The sequence below is a fragment of the Manacus candei genome, unplaced genomic scaffold (assembly GCF_025592945.1).
Source record: "Manacus candei isolate 608988 ecotype Guabito, Panama unplaced genomic scaffold, ASM2559294v1 h1tg000465l, whole genome shotgun sequence".
In the NCBI taxonomy this organism is placed as follows: domain Eukaryota; kingdom Metazoa; phylum Chordata; class Aves; order Passeriformes; family Pipridae; genus Manacus; species Manacus candei.
The window spans coordinates 2,383-22,505 of NW_026138513.1; the positions used below are offsets into that span (position 1 = coordinate 2,383).

Below are 20,123 nucleotides of genomic sequence, written 5' to 3' on the forward strand. Positions count from 1 at the left end.
CAAATCCTGGAGATCCCAAAGCCTGGGAGATCCCCCCCTGCTCTTCCCAAATCCCAGGAGATCCCAAATCCTGGGAGAGCCCAAAGCCTGGGAGATCCCCCTAAATCCTGGGAGATCTTTCCAAATCCTGGGAGATCCCAAATCCTGGGATAACCCCCCAAATCCAGGGAGAGCCCAAAGCCTGGGAGATCCCAAATCCTGGAGATTCCAAATCCTGGAGATCCCAAATCCTGGGAGAGCCCAAATCCTGGGATAACCCCCCAAATCCAGGGAGATCTCAAATCCTGGGATAACCCCCCAAATCCAGGGAGATCTCAAATCCTGGGATAACCCCCCAAATCCTGGAATATCTCACCAAATCCTGGGAGATCCCAAATCCAGGGAGATCCTCTCAAATCCAGGGAGATCACAAATCCTGGAATATCCCCCCAAATCCTGGGAGATCCCAAATCCTGGGAGATCCCCTCTGCCCTTCTCAAATCCTGGGAGATCCCAAATCCAGGGAGATCCCAAATCCTGGGAGATCCCAAATCCTGGGAGATCCCCCCAAATCCTGGGATATCCCCCTAAATCCTGGGAGAGCCCAAATCCAGGGATAACCCCCCAAATCTAGGGAGATCCCAAATCCTGGGAGAGCCCAAATCCAGGGAGATCCCAAAGCCTGGGAGATCCCAAAGCCTGGGAGATCCCCCCAAATCCAGGGAGAGCCCAAAGCCTGGGAGATCCCCCCCCTGCCCTTCCCAAATCCTGGAATATTCCCCCAAAGCCTGGGATATCCCCCTAAATCCTGGGAGATCCCCAAGCCTGGGAGATCCCAAATCCAGGGAGATCCCAAAGCCTGGGATATCCCTCCAAATCCTGGGATATCCCTCCAAATCCTGGGATATCTTCCCAAATCCAGGAGATCCCAAATCCTGGGGTATCCCCCCCCTGCTCTTCCCAAATCCTGGGAGATCCCAAAGCCTGGGAAATCTCAAAGCCTGGGATATCCCCCTAAATCCTGGGATATCCCCCCCCGCCCTTCCCAAATCCTGGGAGATCCCCCCAAATCCAGGGAGATTCCAAAGCCTGGGATATCCCCCCCAAATCCTGGGAGATCCCAAATCCTGGGAGATCCCAAAGCCTGGGAGAACCCAAAGCCTGGGAGGTCCCAAATCCTGGGGTGTTTTCTCCCCAAATCCTGGGATATCCCCCCCTGCCCTTCCCAAATCCTGGGATATCCCAAAGCCTGGGAGATCCCCCCCCCTGCCCTTCCCAAATCCCAGGAGATCCCAAAGTCTGGAATCTCCCCCCAAATCCTGAGATATCCCCCTAAATCCTGGGATATCCCAAATCCTGGGATATCCCCCCTCTGCTCTTCCCCCTAAATCCTGGGATATCTCAAATCTTTGGAGATCCCCCCCTGCTCTCCCCAAATCCTGGGATATCTCAAATCCTGGGAGATCCCCCCCTGTGCCCTTCCCAAATCCTGGGAGATCCCAAATCCTGGGATCTCCCCCCTCTGTTCTCCCCAAATCCTGGGATTTCCCCCCCCTGCTCTTCCCCCTAAATCCTGGGATATCCCCTTTCCTCTTCCCAAATCCTGGGGTGTCCTTCACCCCTCCAAATCCTGGGATATCCCCCCTCTGCTCTCCTCAAATCCCAGGATATCTCCCCTCTTCCCAAATCCTGGGATCTCCCCCCTCTCCTCTTCCCAAATCCTGGGATCCCCCTTCTCTTCCCAAATCCTGGGATCTCCCCCACCCCCCCAAATCCTGGGATCCCTGCACTCCCCAAATCCTGGGGTGTCCCTCTCCCTTCTCCCCAAATCCTGGGGTGTTCCCTCCCCAAATTCTGGGATTCTCCCCCTTCCCCAAATCCTGGGATCCCCCCTGACCCTTCTCCCAGACTCCTGGGACCCCCAATGTCCCCCCAAATCCCCCCAATGGCCCCCTAAAATCCCCCCAGGGTCCCCTCAGACCCCAAAATCCCCCCAATGTCCCCCCCAGGACCTCAAAATCCCCCCAGATCCCCCCAAAATCCCCCCAAAATTCCCCCAAATCCCCTCAAAGTCCCCCCCAGACCCCAAAATCCCCCCAAATCCCTCCCAAAATCTCCCAAAATTCCCCCCAAATCCCCCCAATGTCCCCCCAAAATCCCCCCAAGTCCCCCCAAAATCCCCCAAATCCCCCCAGATCCCCCAAAATCCCCCCAAAGTCCCCCAAAATCCCCCAAATCCCCCCAAAATCCCCCCAAATCCCCCCAACATCCCCCAAATCCCCCCAACATCCCCCAAATCCCCCCAAATCCCCCAAACCTTCCCAAATCCCCCCAGTGTGCCTCCAAATACCCCCAAAATCCCCCCAAATCCCCCCAACATCCCCCAAATCCCCCCAATGTCCCCCCAAAATCCCCTCAAAATCCCCCCAAACCCCCCAACGTCCCCCCCAAATCCCCCCAATGACCCCTCAGACCCCCAAATCCCCCCAAAATCCTCCCAAATCCCCCTCAAATCCCCCCAATGTCCCCTCAAAATCCCCCCAAGTCCCCCCAAAATCCCCCAAATCCCCCCAGATCCCCCAAAATCCCCCAAATCCCCCCAGATCCCCCAAAATCACCCCAAAATCCTCCCAAATCCCCCTAAATCCCCCCTAAATCCCTAAAAATCCCCCCAATGTCCCTCCAGGTGCCCCCCAGACTCCTGAGACCCCCCAATGTCCCCCAAAATCCCCCCCAAAGCCCCCAAAATCCCCCAAATTTCCCCCCAAAATCCCCCCAAACCCCCCTCCTTTCCCTCCCCCATCACGGTGGGGGTGGGTGGGCGTGTCCCTCCCCAATGACCTCACCTCTGACGTCATCACCGCGCGCCCCCAGTGCCGCCATGACGCCCCCCGTGCCCGCCCTCACCCCCGAGCAGAAGAAGGAGCTGGCGGCCATCGCCCAGCGCATCGTGGCCCCCGGCAAGGGCATCCTGGCCGCCGATGAGTCCACTGGTGGGCACTGGGACAGACTGGGAGGGACTGGGAGGGACTGGGAGGGGACTGGGAGGGACTGGGGGGCACTGGGAGGGACTGGGGGGCACTGGGAGGGCACTGGGGGTCCATCGCCCAGCGCATCGTGGCCCCCGGCAAGGGCATCCTGGCCGCCGATGAGTCCACTGGTGGGCACTGGGACAGACTGGGAGGGACTGGGAGGGACTGGGAGGGGATTGGGGGGCACTGGGAGGGACTGGGAGGGGATTGGGGGGCACTGGGAGGGACTGGGAGGGGATTGGGGGGCACTGGGAGGGACTGGGGGGCACTGGGAGGGCACTGGGGGTCCATCGCCCAGCGCATCGTGGCCCCCGGCAAGGGCATCCTGGCCGCCGATGAGTCCACTGGTGGGCACTGGGACAGACTGGGAGGGACTGGGAGGGACTGGGGGGCACTGGGAGGGGACTGGGGGGCACTGGGAGGGCACTGGGAGGCACTGGGAGGGGATTGGGGGGCACTGGGAGGGGATTGGGGGGCACTGGGAGGGGATTGGGGGGCACTGGGAGGCACTGGGGGGCACTGGGAGGGCACTGGGAGTGACTGGGGTGCACTGGGAGTGAACTGGGAGCACTGGGAGTGAACTGGAAGAGGACTGGGAGTGAACTGGGAGGGCACTGGGAGTGACTGGGGTGCACTGGGAGTGAACTGGGAGCACTGGGAGTGAACTGGAAGAGGACTGGGAGTGAACTGGGAGGGCACTGGGAGTGACTGGGGTGCACTGGGAGTGAACTGGGAGCACTGGAAGTGAACTGGGACAGGGCTGTGAGGAACTGGGAAGCACTGGAACTAAACTGGGAGGGGACTGGGAGGGGATTGGGGGGCACTGAGAGGGACTGGGAGGCACTGGGAGGGACTGGGGGTACTGGGAGTGAACTGGGACAGGGCTGTGAGGAACTGGGAGGGCACTGTGAGGAACTGGGAAGCACTGGGAGGGACTGGGAGCAGTGGGAGTGAACTGGGAGCACTGGGAGTGAACTGGGACAGGGCTGTGAGGAACTGGGGTGCACTGGGAGTGAACTGGGAGCACTGGGAGGGACTGGGAGCACTGGGAGTGAACTGGGACAGGGCTGTGAGGAACTGGGGTGCACTGGGAGTGAACTGGGAGCACTGGGAGTGAACTGGGACAGGGCTGTGAGGAACTGGGGTGCACTGGGAGTGAACTGGGAGCACTGGGAGTGAACTGGGACAGGGCTGTGAGGAACTGGGGTGCACTGGGAGTGAACTGGGAGCACTGGGAGGAACTGGGGGCGCTGTGAGGAACTGGGACCACTGGGAGCACTGGGAGGGACTGGGGGCACTGGGAGGAACTGGGAGTGAACTGGGACTGAACTGGGACAGGGCTGTGAGGAACTGGCGTGAACTGGGATGAACTGGGTGGGACTGGGAAGAGATAAGAAAGGGCCAAGAGGGCACTGGGAGGGACTGGGAGTCACTGGGAGGGACTGGGAGTCATGTGAGGGCACTGGGAGGGACTGGGAGTCACTGGGAGGGACTGGGTGGGACTGGGAAGAGATAAGAAAGGACCAAGAGGGCACTGGGAGGGACTGGGAGGGCACTGGGAGCAACTGGGAGGGACTGGGTGGGACTGGGGGAGATAAGAAAGGGCCAAGAGGGCACTGGGAGGGACTGGGAGTCATGTGAAGGCACTGGGAGGGACTGGGAGTCACTGGGAGGGACTGGGAGTCACTGGGAGGGCACTGGGAGCTACTGGGAAAGCACTGGGACAACAGCATGTGTTTGCTGGTCTGTACTGGGAGTCACTGGTTCATACTGGGAGTCACTGGTTTGTACTGAGATTCTTTGCTCTGTACTGGGAGTCACTGGTTCATACTGGGAGTCACTGGTCCATACTGGGAGTCACTGGTTTGTACTGGGAGCCACTGGTTTGTACTGGGATTCTTTGCTCCGTACTGGGAGTCACTGGTTCATACTGGGAGTCACTGATTCATATTGGGAGTCACTGGTTCATACTGGGAGTCAGTGCTCCACACTGGGAGTCACTGGTCCATACTGGGAGTCACTGGTTTGTACTGGGATTCTTTGCTCCGTACGGGGAGTCACTGGTCCCTACTGGGAGTCACTGGTCCATACTGGGAGTCACTGGTCCATACTGGGAATAACTGGTCTGTACTGGGAGTCACTGGTCCCTACTGGCAGTCACTGGTTCATACTGGGACTCTCTACTCCATACTGGGAGTCGCTGGTTCATACTGGGAGTCACTGGTTCATACTGGGAGTCGCTGGTTCATACTGGGGGTCACTGCTCCACACTGGGAGTCACTGGTCTGTACTGGGAGTCACTGGTTTGTACTGGGATTCTTTGCTCCGTACTGGGAGTCACTGGTCCCTACTGGCAGTCACTGGTTCATACTGGGACTGTCTGCTCCATACTGGGACTCTCTGCTCCATACTGGGAGTCACTGGTCCCTACTGGGAGTCACTGCTCCCTACTGGGAGTCACTGGTCCATACTGGGAGTCACTGGTCCCTACTGGGACTCTCTGCTCCGTACTGGGAGTCACTGGGTGACTCCAGTAACCGGTGGCTCCTGGGAGCTCCTGGTGCATCCCAGTCCATCCTGCTCCTCACCAGTCCTTACTGGTCCTTACTGGGAGTCACTGGTCCATACTGGGACTCTCTGCTCCATACTGGGAGTCACTGGTCCATACTGGGAGTCACTGGTCCCTACTGGAAGTCAGTGCTCCATACTGGGAATAACTGGGCGCCGAGAACACGGAGGAGAACCGGCGCTGGTACCGGTTCAGACTGGGAGTCACTGGTTCATACTGGGAGTCACTGGGCCCTACTGGGAGCTCCCAGTCCATCCCAGTCCCTCCCAGTCCCTCCCAGTCCTTACTGGTCCATACTGGTTCCCCAGGCAGCATTGCCAAGCGGCTGAGCTCGATTGGGGCGGAGAACACGGAGGAGAACCGGCGCTGGTACCGGTTCAGACTGGGAGCCACTGGGCCATACTGGGAGCTCCCAGTCCATCCCAGTGCATTCTGTTCTATACTGGTCCTTACTGGTCCATACTGGTTTCCCCAGGCAGCATTGCCAAGCGGCTGAGCTCGATCGGGGCGGAGAACACGGAGGAGAACCGGCGCTGGTACCGGCAGCTGCTGTTCACGGCCGACAAGCGCGTCGACCCCTGCATCGGCGGCGTCATCCTCTTCCACGAGACCCTCTACCAGAAGGCCGACGACGGGCGCCCCTTCCCACAGGTCATCCGCGACAAGGGCGCCGTGGTGGGCATCAAGGTGGGTACGGGGGGCTACCTGGGGACACCTTGGGGGTGGGAGGGGGCTTGGGGACACTTTGGGGACATTGAGGACACCTCAGGGATATGGGGGACACCTTGGGGACACCTTGGGGGTGTAAGAGGTCTTGGGGACACCTTCAGGACATCTTGGGGGTGTGAGAGGTCTTGGGGACACCTTGGGGACATTGGGGACACCTTGGGGGCACCTTGGGGACACCTTGGGGGTGGGAGGGGTCTTGGGGACACCTTGGGGACATTGGGGACACCTTGGGGACACCTTGGGGACATTGGGGACACCTTGGGGGCACCTTGGGGACATTGGGGACATTGAGGACACCTTGGGGACACCTTGGGGGTATGAGAGGTCTTGGGGACATCTTGGGGACATTGAGGACACCTCAGGGACATGGGGGACATTGAGGACACCTTGGGGACATGGGAGACACCTTGGGGACATTGGGGACACCTTGGGGGTGGGAGGGGCCTTGGGGACACCTTGGGGACATGGGGGACACCTTGGGGACATTGGGGACACCTTGGAGGTGTGAGGGGTCTTGGGGACACCTTGGGGTCTTGGGGACACCTTGGGGACACCTTGGGGACATGGGGGACACCTTGGGGACATTGGGGACACTTTGGGGATGGGAGGGGCCTTGGGGACACCTTGGGGACACCTTGGGGACATTGGGGACACCTTGGGGACATTGGGGTGGGAGGGCCCTTCCCCCAGGTCATCCGGGACAAGGGCGCCATGGTGGGCATCAAGGTGGGTCACCTGGGGGGCTACCTGGGGGTGGGAGGGGGCTTGGGGACACCTCAGGGACATCTTGGGGACATTGGGGACACCTTGGGGACATTGGGGGTGGGAGGGACCTCCCCCCGGGTCATCCGGGACAAGGGCGCCGTGGTGGGCATCAAGGTGGGTACGGGGGGCTACCTGGGGGCATTGGGGGCACCTTGGGGACATTGGGGACACCTTGGGGACATTGGGGACACTTTGGGGACACCTTGGGGCTGTGAGGGGTCTTGGGGACATCCTGGGGACACCTTGGGGACATGGGGGACACTTTGGGGACATGGGGGACACTTTGGGGGTGTGAGAGGTCTTGGGGACACTGAGGGGTGGGAGGGGTCTTGGGGACACCTTGGGGACACCTTGGGGACAGTGGGAACATGTTGGGGACATTGGGGACACCTTTGGGATGTGAGGGACCTTGGGGACACCTTGGGGACATGGGGGACACCTTGGAGACATTGGGGACACCTTGGGGGTGGGAGGGGTCTTGGGGACACCTTGGGGACATTGGGAACACCTTGGGGACATGGGGGACACCTTGGGGACATTGGGAACACCTTGGGGACATGGGGGACACCTTGGGGACATTGGGAACACCTTGGGGACATGGGGGACACCTTGGGGACATTGGGAACACCTTGGGGACATGGGGGACACCTTGGGGACATTGGGGACACCTTGGGGATGAGGTGGGGCTTGGGGACATCTTGGGGACACTTTGGGGACACCTTGGGGACACTGGGAACACCTCGGGGACATGTGGGACACCTTGGGGACATTGGGGACACTGAGGGGGTGTGAGAGGTCTTGGGGACACTTTGGGGATATAAGGGGTCTTGGGGACATTGGGGACACCTTGGGGACATGGGGGACACTTCGGGGGTGGGAGAGGTCTTGGGGGCACCTTGGGGACATTGGGGACATTGAGGACACCTTGGGGACACCTTGGGGGTATGAGAGGTCTTGGGGACATCTTGGGGACATGGGGGACACCTTGGGGACACCTTGGGGACATTGGGGACACCTTGGGGGTGGGAGGGGCCTTGGGGACACCTTGGGGACATTGGGGACACCTTGGGGGTGAGAAGGGGCTTGGGGACATTTTGGGGACAGCTTGGGGACATTGGGGACACCTTGGAGACATGGGGGACACCTTGGGGTGTGAGGGGACACTGGGAACACCTCGGGGACATTGGGGACATCTTGAGGGTAGGAGAGGTCTTGGGGACACCTTGGGGACATGGGGGACACTTTGGGGACATGGGGGACACCTTGGGGACACCTTGGGGACATGGGGGACCACTGAAGGGACATGGGGGACACCCTGGGGGTGTGAGGGGTCTTGGGGACACGTTGGGGCCGGGGCCATGACCCCGGTGACCCCGGTGACCCGTCCCTGTCCCCCAGGTGGACAAGGGGGTGGTGCCCCTGGCTGGCACCAACGGCGAGACCACCACCCAAGGTGAGTGACAGCCTGGCCACAGTGCCACCACCCCGGCCCTGGCCCAGTGCCACCACCCTGTCCCCTCCCAGTGCCACCACCCTGGCCCTGATGCCACCACCCTGTCCCAGTGCCACCACCCTGTCCCAGTGCCACCACCCTGTCCCAGTGCCACCACCCTGTTCCCAGTGCCACCACCCTGTCCCAGTGCCACCACCCCAGCCCTGACCCTGTTCCCAGTGCCACCACCCCGGCCCTGATGTCACTGCCATGTCCCCTCCCAGTGCCACCACCCTGTCCCTGTCCCTCAGGTCACTCTCCGTGACCTGTCTGCTGTGGTCTGGTGTCCTCAATGTCCCCCCAATGTCCCCCAAGTCCCCAAATCCCCCCTAATGTCGCCAAAGTCCCCAAATCTCCCCAACACCCCAAATCCCCCCAAATCCCCCCAATGTCCCCAAGTCCCCCCAGTGTCCCCAACACCCCAAAGTCCCCCAAATTTCCTCAATGTCCCCAACCCCCCCAATGTCCCCAAATCCCCGCAATGTCCCCAAATCCCCCCAATGTCCCAAATCCCCCCAGTGTCCCCCCAAATCCCCCCAATGTCCCCAAATCCCCCCAATGTCCCCAAATCCCCCCAAATCCCCCCAATGTCCCCAAATCCCCCCAATGTCCCCAAATCCCCCAAATCCCTCCAATGTCCCCAAATCCCCCCAAATCCCCCCAATGTCCCCAAATCCCCCCAATGTCCCCAAATCCCCCCAAATCCCCCCAATGTCCCCAAATCCCCCAAATCCCTCCAATGTCCCCAAACCCCCCAATGTCCCAAACACCCCCAACACCCCCAATGTCCCCAAATCCCCCCAATGTCCCCAAATCCCCCCAATGTCCCCGAAGTCCCCCCAATGTCCCCAAATCCCCCCAATCCCCCCCAATCCCCCCAATGTCCCCAAATCCCCCCAATGTCCCCAAATCCCCTCAATGTCCCCCAATCCCCCCAAACCCCCCCAATGTCCCCAATCCCCCCAATGTCCCCAATGTCCCCAAATCCCCCCAATCCCTCCAATTCCCCCCAAATCCCCCCAATGTCCCAAACACCCCCAACACCCCAATCCCCCCAAATCCCCACAATGTCCCCAATCCCCCCAGTGTCCTCAATGTCCCCAAAGTCCCCCCAACGTCCCCAAATCCCCCCAATGTCCCCAACACCCCCAATGTCCCCAATGTCCCCAAATATCCCCAACACCCCCAATGTCCCCAAATCCCCCCAATGTCCCCAACACCCCCAAATCTCCCAAATTCCCCCAATGTCCCCAAATCCCCCCAATATCCCCCAAATCCCCCAAATGTCCCCAAATCCCCCCAATGTCCCCAAATCCCCCCAATGTCCCCAAATCCCCCCAATGTCCCAAATCCCCCAAACACCCCCAATGTCCCCAAATCCCCCCAATGTCCCCAAATCCCCCCAATATCCCCAACACCCCAATCTCCCCAAATCCCCCCAATGTCCCCAAATCCCCCAAATCCCCCCAATGTCCCCAAATCCCCCCAATGTCCCCCAATCCTCCCAAATCCCCCCAATGTCCCCAAATCCCCCCAACACCCCAAATCCCCCAAACCCCCCCAATGTCCCCAAATCCCCCCAGATCCCCCCAATCCCCCCAATGTCCCCAACACCCCCAACCCCCCCAATGTCCCCAATCCCCCCAACCGCTCCAATCCCCCCAACACCCCCAATGTCCCCAAATCCCCCAAATCCCCCAAATCCCCCCAATGTCCCCAAATCCCCCCAACACCCCAAATCCCCCCAACACCCCAAACCCCCCCAACCCCCCAAATCCCCCCAATGTCCCCAAATCCCCCCAATCCCCCCAAAGTCCTCAATGTCCCCAATCCCCCCAACACCCTCAATGTCCCCAAATCCCCCCAATGTCCCCCAATCCCCCCAATGTCCCCAAATCCCCCCAATGTCCCCAAATCCCCCAATGTCCCCAATGTCCCCAAATCCCCCCAAACCCCCCCAATGTCCCAAATCCCCCCAATGTCCCCAACACCCCAAATCCCCCCAATGTTCCCAAATCCCCCCAAATCCCCCAAATCTCCCCAATTTCCCCAAACCCCCCAATCCCCCCAATGTCCCCAAATCCCCCCAACACCCCAAATCCCCCCAATCTCCCCAAATCCCCCCAATGTCCCAAACACCCCCAACACCCCCAATGTCCCCAAATTCCCCCAAGTCCCCCTAATGTCCCCAAATCCCCCCAATGTCCCCAATGTCCCCAAATCCCCCCAATGTCCCCAATGTCCCCAAATCCCCCAAATCCCCCCAATGTCCCCAAATCCCCCAAACCTTCCCAATGTCCCCAAATCCCCCCAAATCCCCCCAAACCCCCCCCAACCCCCCCGATCCCCCCTCTGCCCCAGGGCTGGACGGGCTGATGGAGCGCTGTGCCCAGTACAAGAAGGACGGGGCGGACTTTGCCAAGTGGCGCTGTGTGCTCAAGATCACCCCCCACACCCCCACCCCCCTGGCCATCATGGAGAACGCCAACGTGCTCGCCCGCTACGCCAGCATCTGCCAGCAGGTCGGGGGGCACCTCAACGGGGGTTGGGGGCATTTAGAGAGGGTTTGGGGACACCTGGAGGGGGTTTGGGGGTGATTGGAGGGGGTCTGGGGGCATCAAAGGGGGTTTGGGGGTGATTGGAGGGGGTTTGGGGCATCTGGGGAGGGTTTGGGGGCATCTGGAGGGGGTCTGGGGGCATCAAAGGGGGGTTTGGGGGTGATTGGAGGGGGTTTGGGGGCATCTGGGGGGGGTTTGGGGGTGATTGGAGGGGGTTTGGGGGCATCAAAGGGGGGTTTGGGGGCATCTAAAGGGGGTTTGGTGACACCTGGAGAGCATTTGGTGACATTTGGGGTCATCAGAAGGGGATTTGGGGGTGATTGGAGGCATCAAAAGGGGGTTTGGTGACACCTGGAGGGGGTTTGGTGCCATCTAAAGAGGGTTTGGGGGTGATTGGAGGGGGTTTGGGGGGGTTAGGAGGCATCAAAAGGGGCTTTGGTGACACCTGGAGAGGGTTTGATGACATTTAGAGAGAGTTTGGTGGCATCTGGAGAGGGTTTGGTGACACCTGAAGGGGGTTTGGTGACATTTAGAGAGAGTTTGCTGACATGTGGAGAGGGTTTGGTGACATTTGGACAGGATTTGAGGGCATTTAGAGAGGGTTTGGTGACACCTGGAGGGGGTTTGGGGACATTTAGGGAGGATTTGGTGACATTTAAAGAGGGTTTGGGGACATTTAGAGAGGGTTTGGGGACACCTGGAGAGGGTTTGGGGACACCTGGAAGGGGTTTGGGGACATTTAGAGAGGGTTTGGGGACACCTGGAGAGGGTCTGGTGACACCTGGGGGCATCAAAAGGGGATTTGGGGGGGTTGGGAGTGATTGGAAGGGGTTTGGTGCCATTTGGAGGGGTTTGGTGCCATTTGGAGGGGTTTGGTGCCATTTGGAGGGGTTTGGTGCCATTTGGAGGGGTTTGGTGGCTGGTTTGGTGACACTTTTCCCCTGGGGTGTGCCCAGAACGGGATCGTGCCCATCGTGGAGCCCGAGATCCTCCCGGACGGTGACCACGACCTCAAGACCTGCCAGTACGTCACCGAGAAGGTGGGTGACGGCCCTGGCTCCAGGGGGGCCCCAAAGTGTCCCCAAAGTGTCCCCAGGGTGTCCTCAGGTCCTGGAGTGTCCCCAGAGTGTCCCCAGGGTGTCCCCAGAGTGTCCCCAGGGTGTCCTCAACACTGTCCTGGGGTGTCCCCCTGTCCTGGGGTGTCCCCAGGGTGTCCCCAAAGTGTCCCCAGTGTGTCCCCCTGTCCCCAACCATGTCTTGGGGTGTCTCAAGAGTGTCCCCAACTTGTGTCCCCAACTGTGTCCCCAACACTGTCCCCAGGGTGTCCCCATGTCCTGGAGTGTCCCCAGGGTGTCCCCTGGTGTCCCCATGTCCTGGAGTGTCCCCAGGGTGTCCCCAACACTGTCCCCAGGGTGTCCCCATGTCCTGGGGTGTCCCCAACACTGTCTCCAGGGTGTCCCCAGGTCCTGGAGTGTCCCCAGGGTGTCCCCGTGTCCCCAACCATATCCTGGGGTGTCCCCTGGGTGTCCCCAGGTCCCAAACACTGTCCCCAGGGTGTCCCCATGTCCTGGGGTGTCCCCTGGGTGTCCCCATGTCCCCAACCATGTCCTGGGGTGTCCCCTGGGTGTCCCCAGAGTGTCCCCTGAGTGTCCCCAGGGTGTCCCCACGTCCTGGAGTGTCCCCAGGGTGTCCCCAGGGTGTCCCCAGGGTGTCCCCACGTCCTGGAGTGTCCCCAGGGTGTCCTCAGGGTGTCCCCAGGGTGTCCCCAGGGTGTTCCCAGGGTGTCCCCATGTCCTGGAGTGTCCCCAGGGTGTCTCCATGTCCCCAAAGTGTCCCCAGGGTGTCCCCAGAGTGTCCCCAGAGTGTCCCCATGTCCTGGGGTGTCCCCAGGGTGTCCCCCTGTCCCCAACACTGTCCTGGGGTGTGTCAAGAGTGTCCCCAACTGTGTCCCCAGGGTGTCCCCAGAGTGTCCCCCATGTCCCCAACACTGTCCCCAGGTTGTCCCCATGTCCTGGGGTGTCCCCAGGGTGTCCCCAGAGTGTCCTCAGAGTGTCCCCATGTCCTGGGGTGTCCCCTGAGTGTCCCCAGGGTGTCCCCAACTGTGTCCCCAACTTGTGTCCCCTGGTGTCCCCAACACTGTCCCCAGGGTGTCCTCAGGTCCTGGGGTGTCCCCAACTGTGTCCCCATGTCCTGGAGTGTCCCCAGGGTGTCCCCAGGGTGTCCCCATGTCCTGGGGTGTCCCCGTGATGCCCCCAACCCATCCCCGTGTCCCCCCAGGTCCTGGGGTGTCCCCAGGTGTCCCCAACACTGTCCCCAGGGTGTCCCCAGGTGTCCCCAGGTGTCCCCAGGTGTCCCCAACCCCGTCCCCGTGCCCCCCCAGGTGCTGGGGTGTCCCCAGGTGTCCCCAAGGTGTCCCCAACCCCGTCCCCATGTCCCCCCCAGGTGCTGGGGTGTCCCCAGGTGTCCCCAGGGTGTCCCCAAGGTGTCCCCAGGTGTCCCCAAGGTGTCCCCAACCCCGTCCCATGTCCCCCCCAGATGCTGGGGTGTCCCCAGGGTGTCCCCAGGTGTCCCCAACACTGTCCCCAAGGTGTCCAAAGGTGTCCCCAGGTGTCCCCAGGTGTCCCCAACCCCGTCCCGGTGCCCCCCCAGGTGTCCCCAGGGTGTCCCCTACTGTCCCCAACACTGTCCCCAGGTGTCCCCAGGTGTCCCCAACCCCGTCCCCGTGCCCCCCCAGGTGCTGGGGTGTCCCCAGGTGTCCCCAGGGTGTCCCCAAGGTGTCCCCAGGTGTCCCCAGGTGTCCCCAACCCCATCCCATGTCCCCCCCAGGTGCTGGGGTGTCCCCTGCTGTCCCCAACACTGTCCCCAGGTGTCCCCAGGTGTCCCCAACCCCATCCCATGTCCCCCCCAGGTGCTGGGGTGTCCCCAGGTGTCCCCAGGGTGTCCCCAACCCTGTCCCGGTGCCCCCCCAGGTGTCCCCAGGGTGTCCCCTACTGTCCCCAACACTGTCCCCAGGTGTCCCCAGGTGTCCCCAACCCCATCCCATGTCCCCCCCAGGTGCTGGGGTGTCCCCCGGTGTCCCCAGGTGTCCCCAACCCCGTCCCATGTCCCCCCCAGGTGCTGGGGTGTCCCCAGGTGTCCCCAGGGTGTCCCCAGGTGTCCCATGTCCCCCCCAGGTGCTGGGGTGTCCCCAGGGTGTCCCCAACACTGTCCCCAGGTGTCCCCAGGTGTCCCCAACCCCATCCCATGTCCCCCCCAGGTGCTGGCCGCCGTGTACAAGGCTCTGAGCGACCACCACATCTACCTGGAGGGGACTCTGCTCAAGCCCAACATGGTGACGGGGGGCCACGCCTGTGCCACCAAGTACAGCCCCGAGGAGATCGCCATGGCCACCGTCACCGCCCTGCGCCGCACCGTGCCGCCGGCTGTGCCAGGTCTGTGTCATTGTCACTGTCACTGTGTCATTGTCACTGTGTCATTGTCACCCCTCTGTGTCCCCATGGCCACCGTCACCGCCCTGCGCCGCACCGTGCCGCCCGCTGTGCCAGGTGTGTGTCACTGTCATTGTCACTGTGTCATTGTCACTGTGTCACTGTCACTGTGTCATTGTCACCTCCCTGTGTCACTGTCACCCCCTCTGTGTCCCCATGGCCACCGTCACCACCCTGTGCCGCACCGTGCCGCCCGCCGTGCCAGGTGTGTCATTGTCACTGTGTCACTGTCACTGTGTCATTGTCATTGTCACCTGTGTCACTGTCACCCCCCTGTGTCCCCATGGCCACCGTCACCGTCCTGCGCCGCACCGTGCCACCTGCTGTGCCAGGTGTGTGTCATTGTCATTGTGTCATTGTCACCTCCTGTGTCATTGTCACCTCCCTGTGTCACTGTCACCCCTCTGTGTCCCCATGGCGACCGTCACCGCCCTGCGCCGCACCGTGCCACCCGCTGTGCCAGGTGTGTGTCATTGTCATTGTCACCTGTGTCACTGTCACCCTCTTTGTCATTGTCACCTCCCTGACCCTCACCTGTGTCACTGTCACTGTGTCGCTGTCACCTCCTGTGTCACTGTCATCTCCCTGTGTCACTGTCACCCCCCTGTGTCACTGTCACTGTGTCACTGTCACTGTGTCATTGTCACTGTGTCACTGTCACCCCTCTGTGTCCCCATGGCAACCGTCACCGCCCTGCGCCGCACCGTGCCGCCCGCTGTGCCAGGTCTGTGTCATTGTCACCTCCTTGTCACTTCCCCATGTCACTGTCACCTCCCTGTCACCCCCCCTGTGTCACTGTCACCTCCTGTGTCACTGTCACCTGTGTCACTGTCACCTCCCTGACCCTCAACACCATCAACGCTGTGCCCTGCCCCGGTGTCCCTGTGTCACCTCCCTGTCCCCAGACTGTCCCTAATGGTGTCCCCACACAGGGATCACGTTCCTGTCCGGGGGGCAGAGCGAGGAGGAGCCTCCCTGACCCTGAACTGTGTCCCTGTCACCTCCCTGACCCTGAACTGTGTCCCTGTCACCTCCCTGACCCTGAACTGTGTCCCTGTCACCTCCCTGACCCTGAACTGTGTCACTGTCACCTCCCTGACCCTGAACTGTGTCCCTGTCACCTCCCTGACCCTGAACTGTGTCACTGTCACCTCCCTGACCCTGAACGCCATCAACCGCTGCCCCCTGCCCTGGTGTCCCTGGGCCACCACCCTGTCCCTGGGCCACCTCCCTGTCCCCAGACTGTCCCCATGTCCCCAATGTCCCTAATGATGTCCCCATGGTGTCCCCAACTGCAGGGATCACGTTCCTGTCCGGGGGGCAGAGCGAGGAGGAGCCTCCCTGACCCTGAACTGTGTCCCTGTCACCTCCCTGACCCTGAACGCCATCAACCGCTGCCCCCTGTCCTGGTGTCCCTGGGCCACCACCCTGTCCCTGGGACAACACCCTGTCCCCAGACTGTCCCTGTGCCCCAGACTGATGTCCCCATGTCCCCCCCACACAGGGATCACGTTCCTGTCTGGTGGGCAGAGCGAGGAGGAGCCTCCCTGACCCTGAACTGTGTCCCTGTCACCTCCCTGACCCTCAACACCATCAACCGCTGCCCCCTGCCCTGGTGTCCCTGGGCCACCTCCCTGTCCCTGTGCCACCACCCTGTCCCCAGACTGTCCCTAATGATGTCCCCATGTCCCCAAATGCAGGGATCACGTTCCTGTCCGGGGGTCAGAGCGAGGAGGAGGCCTCCCTGAACCTGAACGCCATCAACCGCTGCCCGCTGCCCCGGCCCTGGGCCCTGACCTTCTCGTACGGGCGCGCCCTGCAGGCCTCGGCCCTCAAGGCCTGGGGGGGCAAGAAGGACAACACCAAGGCTGCCCAGGAGGAGTACGTCAAACGGGCCCTGGTAGGTCGCCTGGGGGGGCTGGGGGACACTTTGGGGACACTTTGGGGACACTTTGGGGACATTGGGGTGGACCTCAGGGACATCGGGGATGGGGGAGGAGGTTGGTGGGTGAGGGAGGGACAAGGGGGAGAAGGTCAAGGAGGGGCTGGAGGGTCACCTGGGGGCTTGGGGACACCTTGGGGACACCTCAGAGACATTGGGGACACTTTGGAGACACTTTGGGGACACTTTGGGGACAGTTTGGGGATGTGGGGGTAGAGGGAGGAGGTCAGTGGGTGACATGTGGGGACATTGGGGACAAGGTGGAGGGACAGGGATGGGGTGGAGAAGGACAAGGAGGGGCTGGAGGGTCACCCGGGGGCTTGGGGACATCTCAGAGACATTGGGGACACTTTGGGGACACTTTGGGGACACCTCAGGGACATTGGGGACGGGGCAGGGCTGGGGGAGGAGGTTGGTGGGTGAGGGAGGGACGGGGTGGGGAAGGTCAAGGAGGGTCAGGAGGGTCACCTGGGGGCTTGGGGACACCTTGGGGACACCTCAGAGACATTGGGGACACTTTGGGGACACTTTGGGGACACCTTGGGGACACGTTGGGGACACCTTGGGGACATTGGGGACACTTTGGAGACACCTTGGGGACATTGGGGACACTTTGGAGACACTTTGGGGACACCTTGGGGACACGTTGGGGACACAGGGATACAGGGACAAGGTGTCTCCCCATCCTCTTAATGTCCCCAATCTCCCCAAATCCCCCCAATGTCCCCAAATCCCCCCAATGTCCCCAAATCCCCCAAACCCCCCTGATGTCCCAAATCCCCCCAATGTCCCCAAATCCCCCCAATGTCCTGAATCCCCCTCAATCCCCCCAAACCCCCCAAATCTCCCAAACCCCCCCAACACCCTCAATCCCCCCAGACCCCCCTGATGTCCCCAAACCCCCCAAACCCCCCCAATGTCCCCAAACCCTCCTGATGTCCCCAAACCCCCCAAATCCCCCAAACACCCCCAATGTCCCCAAATCCCTGAAATCCCCCAAATCCCCCAAATTCCCCCAAACCCCCCAAATCTCCCCAAATCCCCCAAACCCCCCAATGCCCCAAATCCCCCCAATGTCCCCAAACCCCCCCAATGTCCCCAAATCCCCCAAACCCCCCTAACACCCCAAATCCCCCCAACTCCCCCAACACCCCAAATCCCCCCCAACTCCCTTTCAACCCCCCCAAACCCCCCAAATGCCCCCCCTGATGTCCCCCCTCTCCCCCAGGCGAACTCCCTGGCGTGCCAGGGCAAGTACACCCCGAGCGGCTCCGCGGGCGCCGCCGCCAGCGAGTCCCTCTTCGTGTCCAACCACGCCTACTGACCACGCCCACCGGGACACGCCCACCCCGGGGACACGCCCCCCGCGCCCCAGGACACGCCCATCGCGGGGGGAAAGGCCACGCCCCCTTTTTGTCCCCCTCCCCGGAACGATTCGGGGTGAAAAATAAAGGAGAAGAGCAAAAATAAAGACAAAAAAGGGGGTTTTTTGGGGGGTTTTTGGGGGGGTTTGGGGGGGTTTGGGGGGGGGTTGGAGGGGTTGGAGGGGGAGGAGCCAAATTTGGGGGGGTTGGGAGGGGGAGGAGCCAAATTTGGGGGGAAAAAGAGGATTTTGGTGTTTTTTGGGGGGGTTTTGGGGGGGTTGGAGGGGGAGGACCCAAATTTGGGGGGAAAAAGAAGATTTTTGGGTCGTTTTGGGGGGGGAGGAGCCAAATTTGGGGGGTCTTGGAAGGGGGAGGAGCCAAATTTGGGGGGGTTGGGAGGGGGAGGAGCCAAATTTGGGGGCGGTTGGGAGGGGGAGGAGCCAAATTGGGGGGGGGGTTGGGAGGGGGAGGAGCCAAATTTGGGGGGTTGGAGGGGGAGGAGCCAAATTTGGGTGTTTGGAGGGGGAAGAGGGACCCAAATTTGGGGGGAAAAAAGAGGATTTTGGGTTTTTTTGAGGGGTTTTTGGGGGGGAGGAGCCAAATTTGGGGGGAAAAAGTATTTTTGGGTTTTTTGGGGGGTTTTGGGGGGGGAGGAGCCAAATTTGGGGGGTTTGGAGGGGGAGGGGCTTGAGGGACTCAAATTTGGGGGGTCTTTTGGGGGGGGAGGAGCCAAATTTGGGGGGTCTGGGATGTCCAGAGAACCCAAATTTGGGGGGTTTGGAGGGGGAGGGGCCTGAAGGACCCAAATTTGGGGGGGTTTGGAGGGGGAGGAGCCAAATTTGGGGGGTTGGGAGGGGGAAGAGGGAACCAAATTTGGGAGGAAAAAGAGGATTTGGGGTTTTTTTGGGGGGGTTTTGGGGGGGATTGGAGGGGGAGGAGCCAAATTTGAGGGGGAAAAGGATTTTTGGGTTTTTTTTGGGGGAAAAAGCGGATTTTTGGGTTTTTTCGGGGGTTTTGGGGGGTGAGGAGCCAAATTTGGGGGGGAAAAGAGGATTTTTGGGGTTTTGGGGGGGGTTTGGGGAAGCCAAATTTGGGGGGAAAAAGGACTTTTGGGTTTTTTTGGGGGTTTTGGGGGGGAGGAGCCAAATTTGGGGGGTTTTGGGTGTCAAGGGATCCCAAATTTGGGGGGGTTTGGGGGGGAGGGGCCTGAGGGACCCAAATTTGGGGGGTTTTTGGAGGGAGGAGGGGCTTGAAAGACCCAAATTTGGGGGGTTTGGGAGGGGGAAGAGGGAGCCAAATTTGGGGGGAAAAAGAGGATTTGGGGGTTTTTGGGGGGATTTGGGGGGGGAGGAGCCAAATTTGGGGGGGTTGGGAGGGGGAGGAGCCAAATTTGGGGGGTTGGGAGAGGGGGAGGAGCCAAATTTGGGGAGGTTGGGAGGGGGAGGAGCCAAATTTGGGGGTTTGGAGGGGGAAGAGGGACCCAAATTTGGGGGGGAAAAAGAGGATTTTGGGTTTTTTTTGAGGGGTTTGGGGGGGGGAGGAGCCAAATTTGGGGGGTTTTGGGTGTCGAGGGGACCCAAATTTGGGGGGTTTTTGGAGGGGAGGAGCCTGAGGGACCCAAATCTGGGGGGGTCTTGGAGGGGGAGGAGCCAAATTTGGGGGGGGTTGGAGGGGGAGGGGCTTGAGGGACCCAAATTTGGGGGGCCTGGGGGGGGGGAGGAGCCAAATTTGGGGGGGTTGGGAGGGAGGAGGAGCCAAATTTGGGGGGTTTGGAGGGGGAGGAGCCAAATTTGGGGGGTCATTGAGGGGGGGAGGGGCCTGAGGCCTCCAATTTGGGGGGTTTTGGGTGTCGAGGGGACCCAAATTTGTGGATCTGGGGGGGGGGGAGGGGACCCGAATTTGGGGGTTTGGGAGGGGGAGGGGCTTTGGGGACCCAAATTTGGGGGTTTTGGATGCCCAGAGGACCCAAATTTGGGGGTCTTTGAAGGGGGAGGGGCTTTGAGGGACCCAAATTTGGGGTCCCAGGAGCCCCCGTGACGTCACAGTGCCCCACCCCCGTGACGTCACAGCCGTTCCTGGGGGAGGGGGAGGAGCCCAAACCTTCCGGAACGTTCCCAAATAATCCCAAATAACCCCCCAAAAGGAGCCGCTCCGGGATGGGCTCCCCCTCCCCCCCACCCCCGCAGCACCAAAGTGGAGCTTTGG

At 61.2% G+C, this 20,123-nt stretch overlaps 1 protein-coding gene and 6 long non-coding RNA genes across 14 annotated transcripts; 3 read left to right on the forward strand and 4 right to left on the reverse strand.

The window, feature by feature from the left end:
* Nucleotides 1–2,817: 2,817 nt before the first annotated feature.
* LOC127465688 (fructose-bisphosphate aldolase A) lies at nt 2,818–18,034 on the forward strand. Of its 8 annotated transcripts, none has more exons than XM_051776191.1 (8): nt 2,818–2,972; nt 6,056–6,267; nt 8,473–8,527; nt 10,928–11,088; nt 12,081–12,164; nt 14,381–14,555; nt 16,313–16,512; nt 17,783–18,034. In XM_051776191.1, the coding sequence occupies exons 1-8, from the start codon at nt 2,861–2,863 to the stop codon at nt 17,876–17,878; spliced, it is 1,095 nt and encodes a 364-aa protein (XP_051632151.1). In that variant the 5' UTR covers nt 2,818–2,860; the 3' UTR covers nt 17,879–18,034. The 8 variants fall into 8 exon arrangements, with proteins under 8 accessions (XP_051632151.1, XP_051632158.1, XP_051632155.1 ...); XM_051776198.1 differs by lacking the exons at nt 16,313–16,512; nt 17,783–18,034 and adding exons at nt 16,117–16,155; nt 16,186–16,208; XM_051776195.1 differs by lacking the exons at nt 16,313–16,512; nt 17,783–18,034 and adding exons at nt 15,545–15,583; nt 15,980–16,002.
* Nucleotides 3,873–4,257, reverse strand: LOC127465691 (uncharacterized). The gene is made up of 3 exons (XR_007902321.1): nt 4,214–4,257; nt 4,058–4,171; nt 3,873–3,916 (listed from the first exon to the last, which is right to left on the reverse strand). It is a non-coding gene; the product is annotated as an uncharacterized LOC127465691 (long non-coding RNA).
* LOC127465696 (uncharacterized) lies at nt 6,233–7,025 on the reverse strand. Its single transcript, XR_007902325.1, has 3 exons — nt 6,933–7,025; nt 6,696–6,735; nt 6,233–6,344 (listed from the first exon to the last, which is right to left on the reverse strand). It is a non-coding gene; the product is annotated as an uncharacterized LOC127465696 (long non-coding RNA).
* Nucleotides 12,669–12,995, forward strand: LOC127465695 (uncharacterized). The gene is made up of 3 exons (XR_007902324.1): nt 12,669–12,717; nt 12,759–12,791; nt 12,964–12,995. It is a non-coding gene; the product is annotated as an uncharacterized LOC127465695 (long non-coding RNA).
* On the forward strand, nt 13,380–14,278 carry LOC127465694 (uncharacterized). Its single transcript, XR_007902323.1, has 3 exons — nt 13,380–13,816; nt 13,991–14,050; nt 14,207–14,278. It is a non-coding gene; the product is annotated as an uncharacterized LOC127465694 (long non-coding RNA).
* LOC127465693 (uncharacterized) lies at nt 14,619–15,325 on the reverse strand. The gene is made up of 3 exons (XR_007902322.1): nt 15,246–15,325; nt 14,994–15,098; nt 14,619–14,734 (listed from the first exon to the last, which is right to left on the reverse strand). It is a non-coding gene; the product is annotated as an uncharacterized LOC127465693 (long non-coding RNA).
* Nucleotides 15,559–16,357, reverse strand: LOC127465690 (uncharacterized). Its single transcript, XR_007902320.1, has 3 exons — nt 16,262–16,357; nt 15,704–15,839; nt 15,559–15,673 (listed from the first exon to the last, which is right to left on the reverse strand). It is a non-coding gene; the product is annotated as an uncharacterized LOC127465690 (long non-coding RNA).
* Nucleotides 18,035–20,123: the final 2,089 nt, after the last annotated feature.

Excerpts from the sequence above, each read along its gene's own strand:
- LOC127465688 (XM_051776191.1), top strand. The coding sequence starts at position 2,861 with ATGACGCCCCCCGTGCCCGCCCTCACCCCCGAGCAGAAGAAGGAGCTG. Across the intron at positions 8,528-10,927 it reads CGGCGAGACCACCACCCAAG|GGCTGGACGGGCTGATGGAG; the intron begins GTGAGTGACAGC and ends CCTCTGCCCCAG. Across the intron at positions 11,089-12,080 it reads ACGCCAGCATCTGCCAGCAG|AACGGGATCGTGCCCATCGT; the intron begins GTCGGGGGGCAC and ends GGGTGTGCCCAG.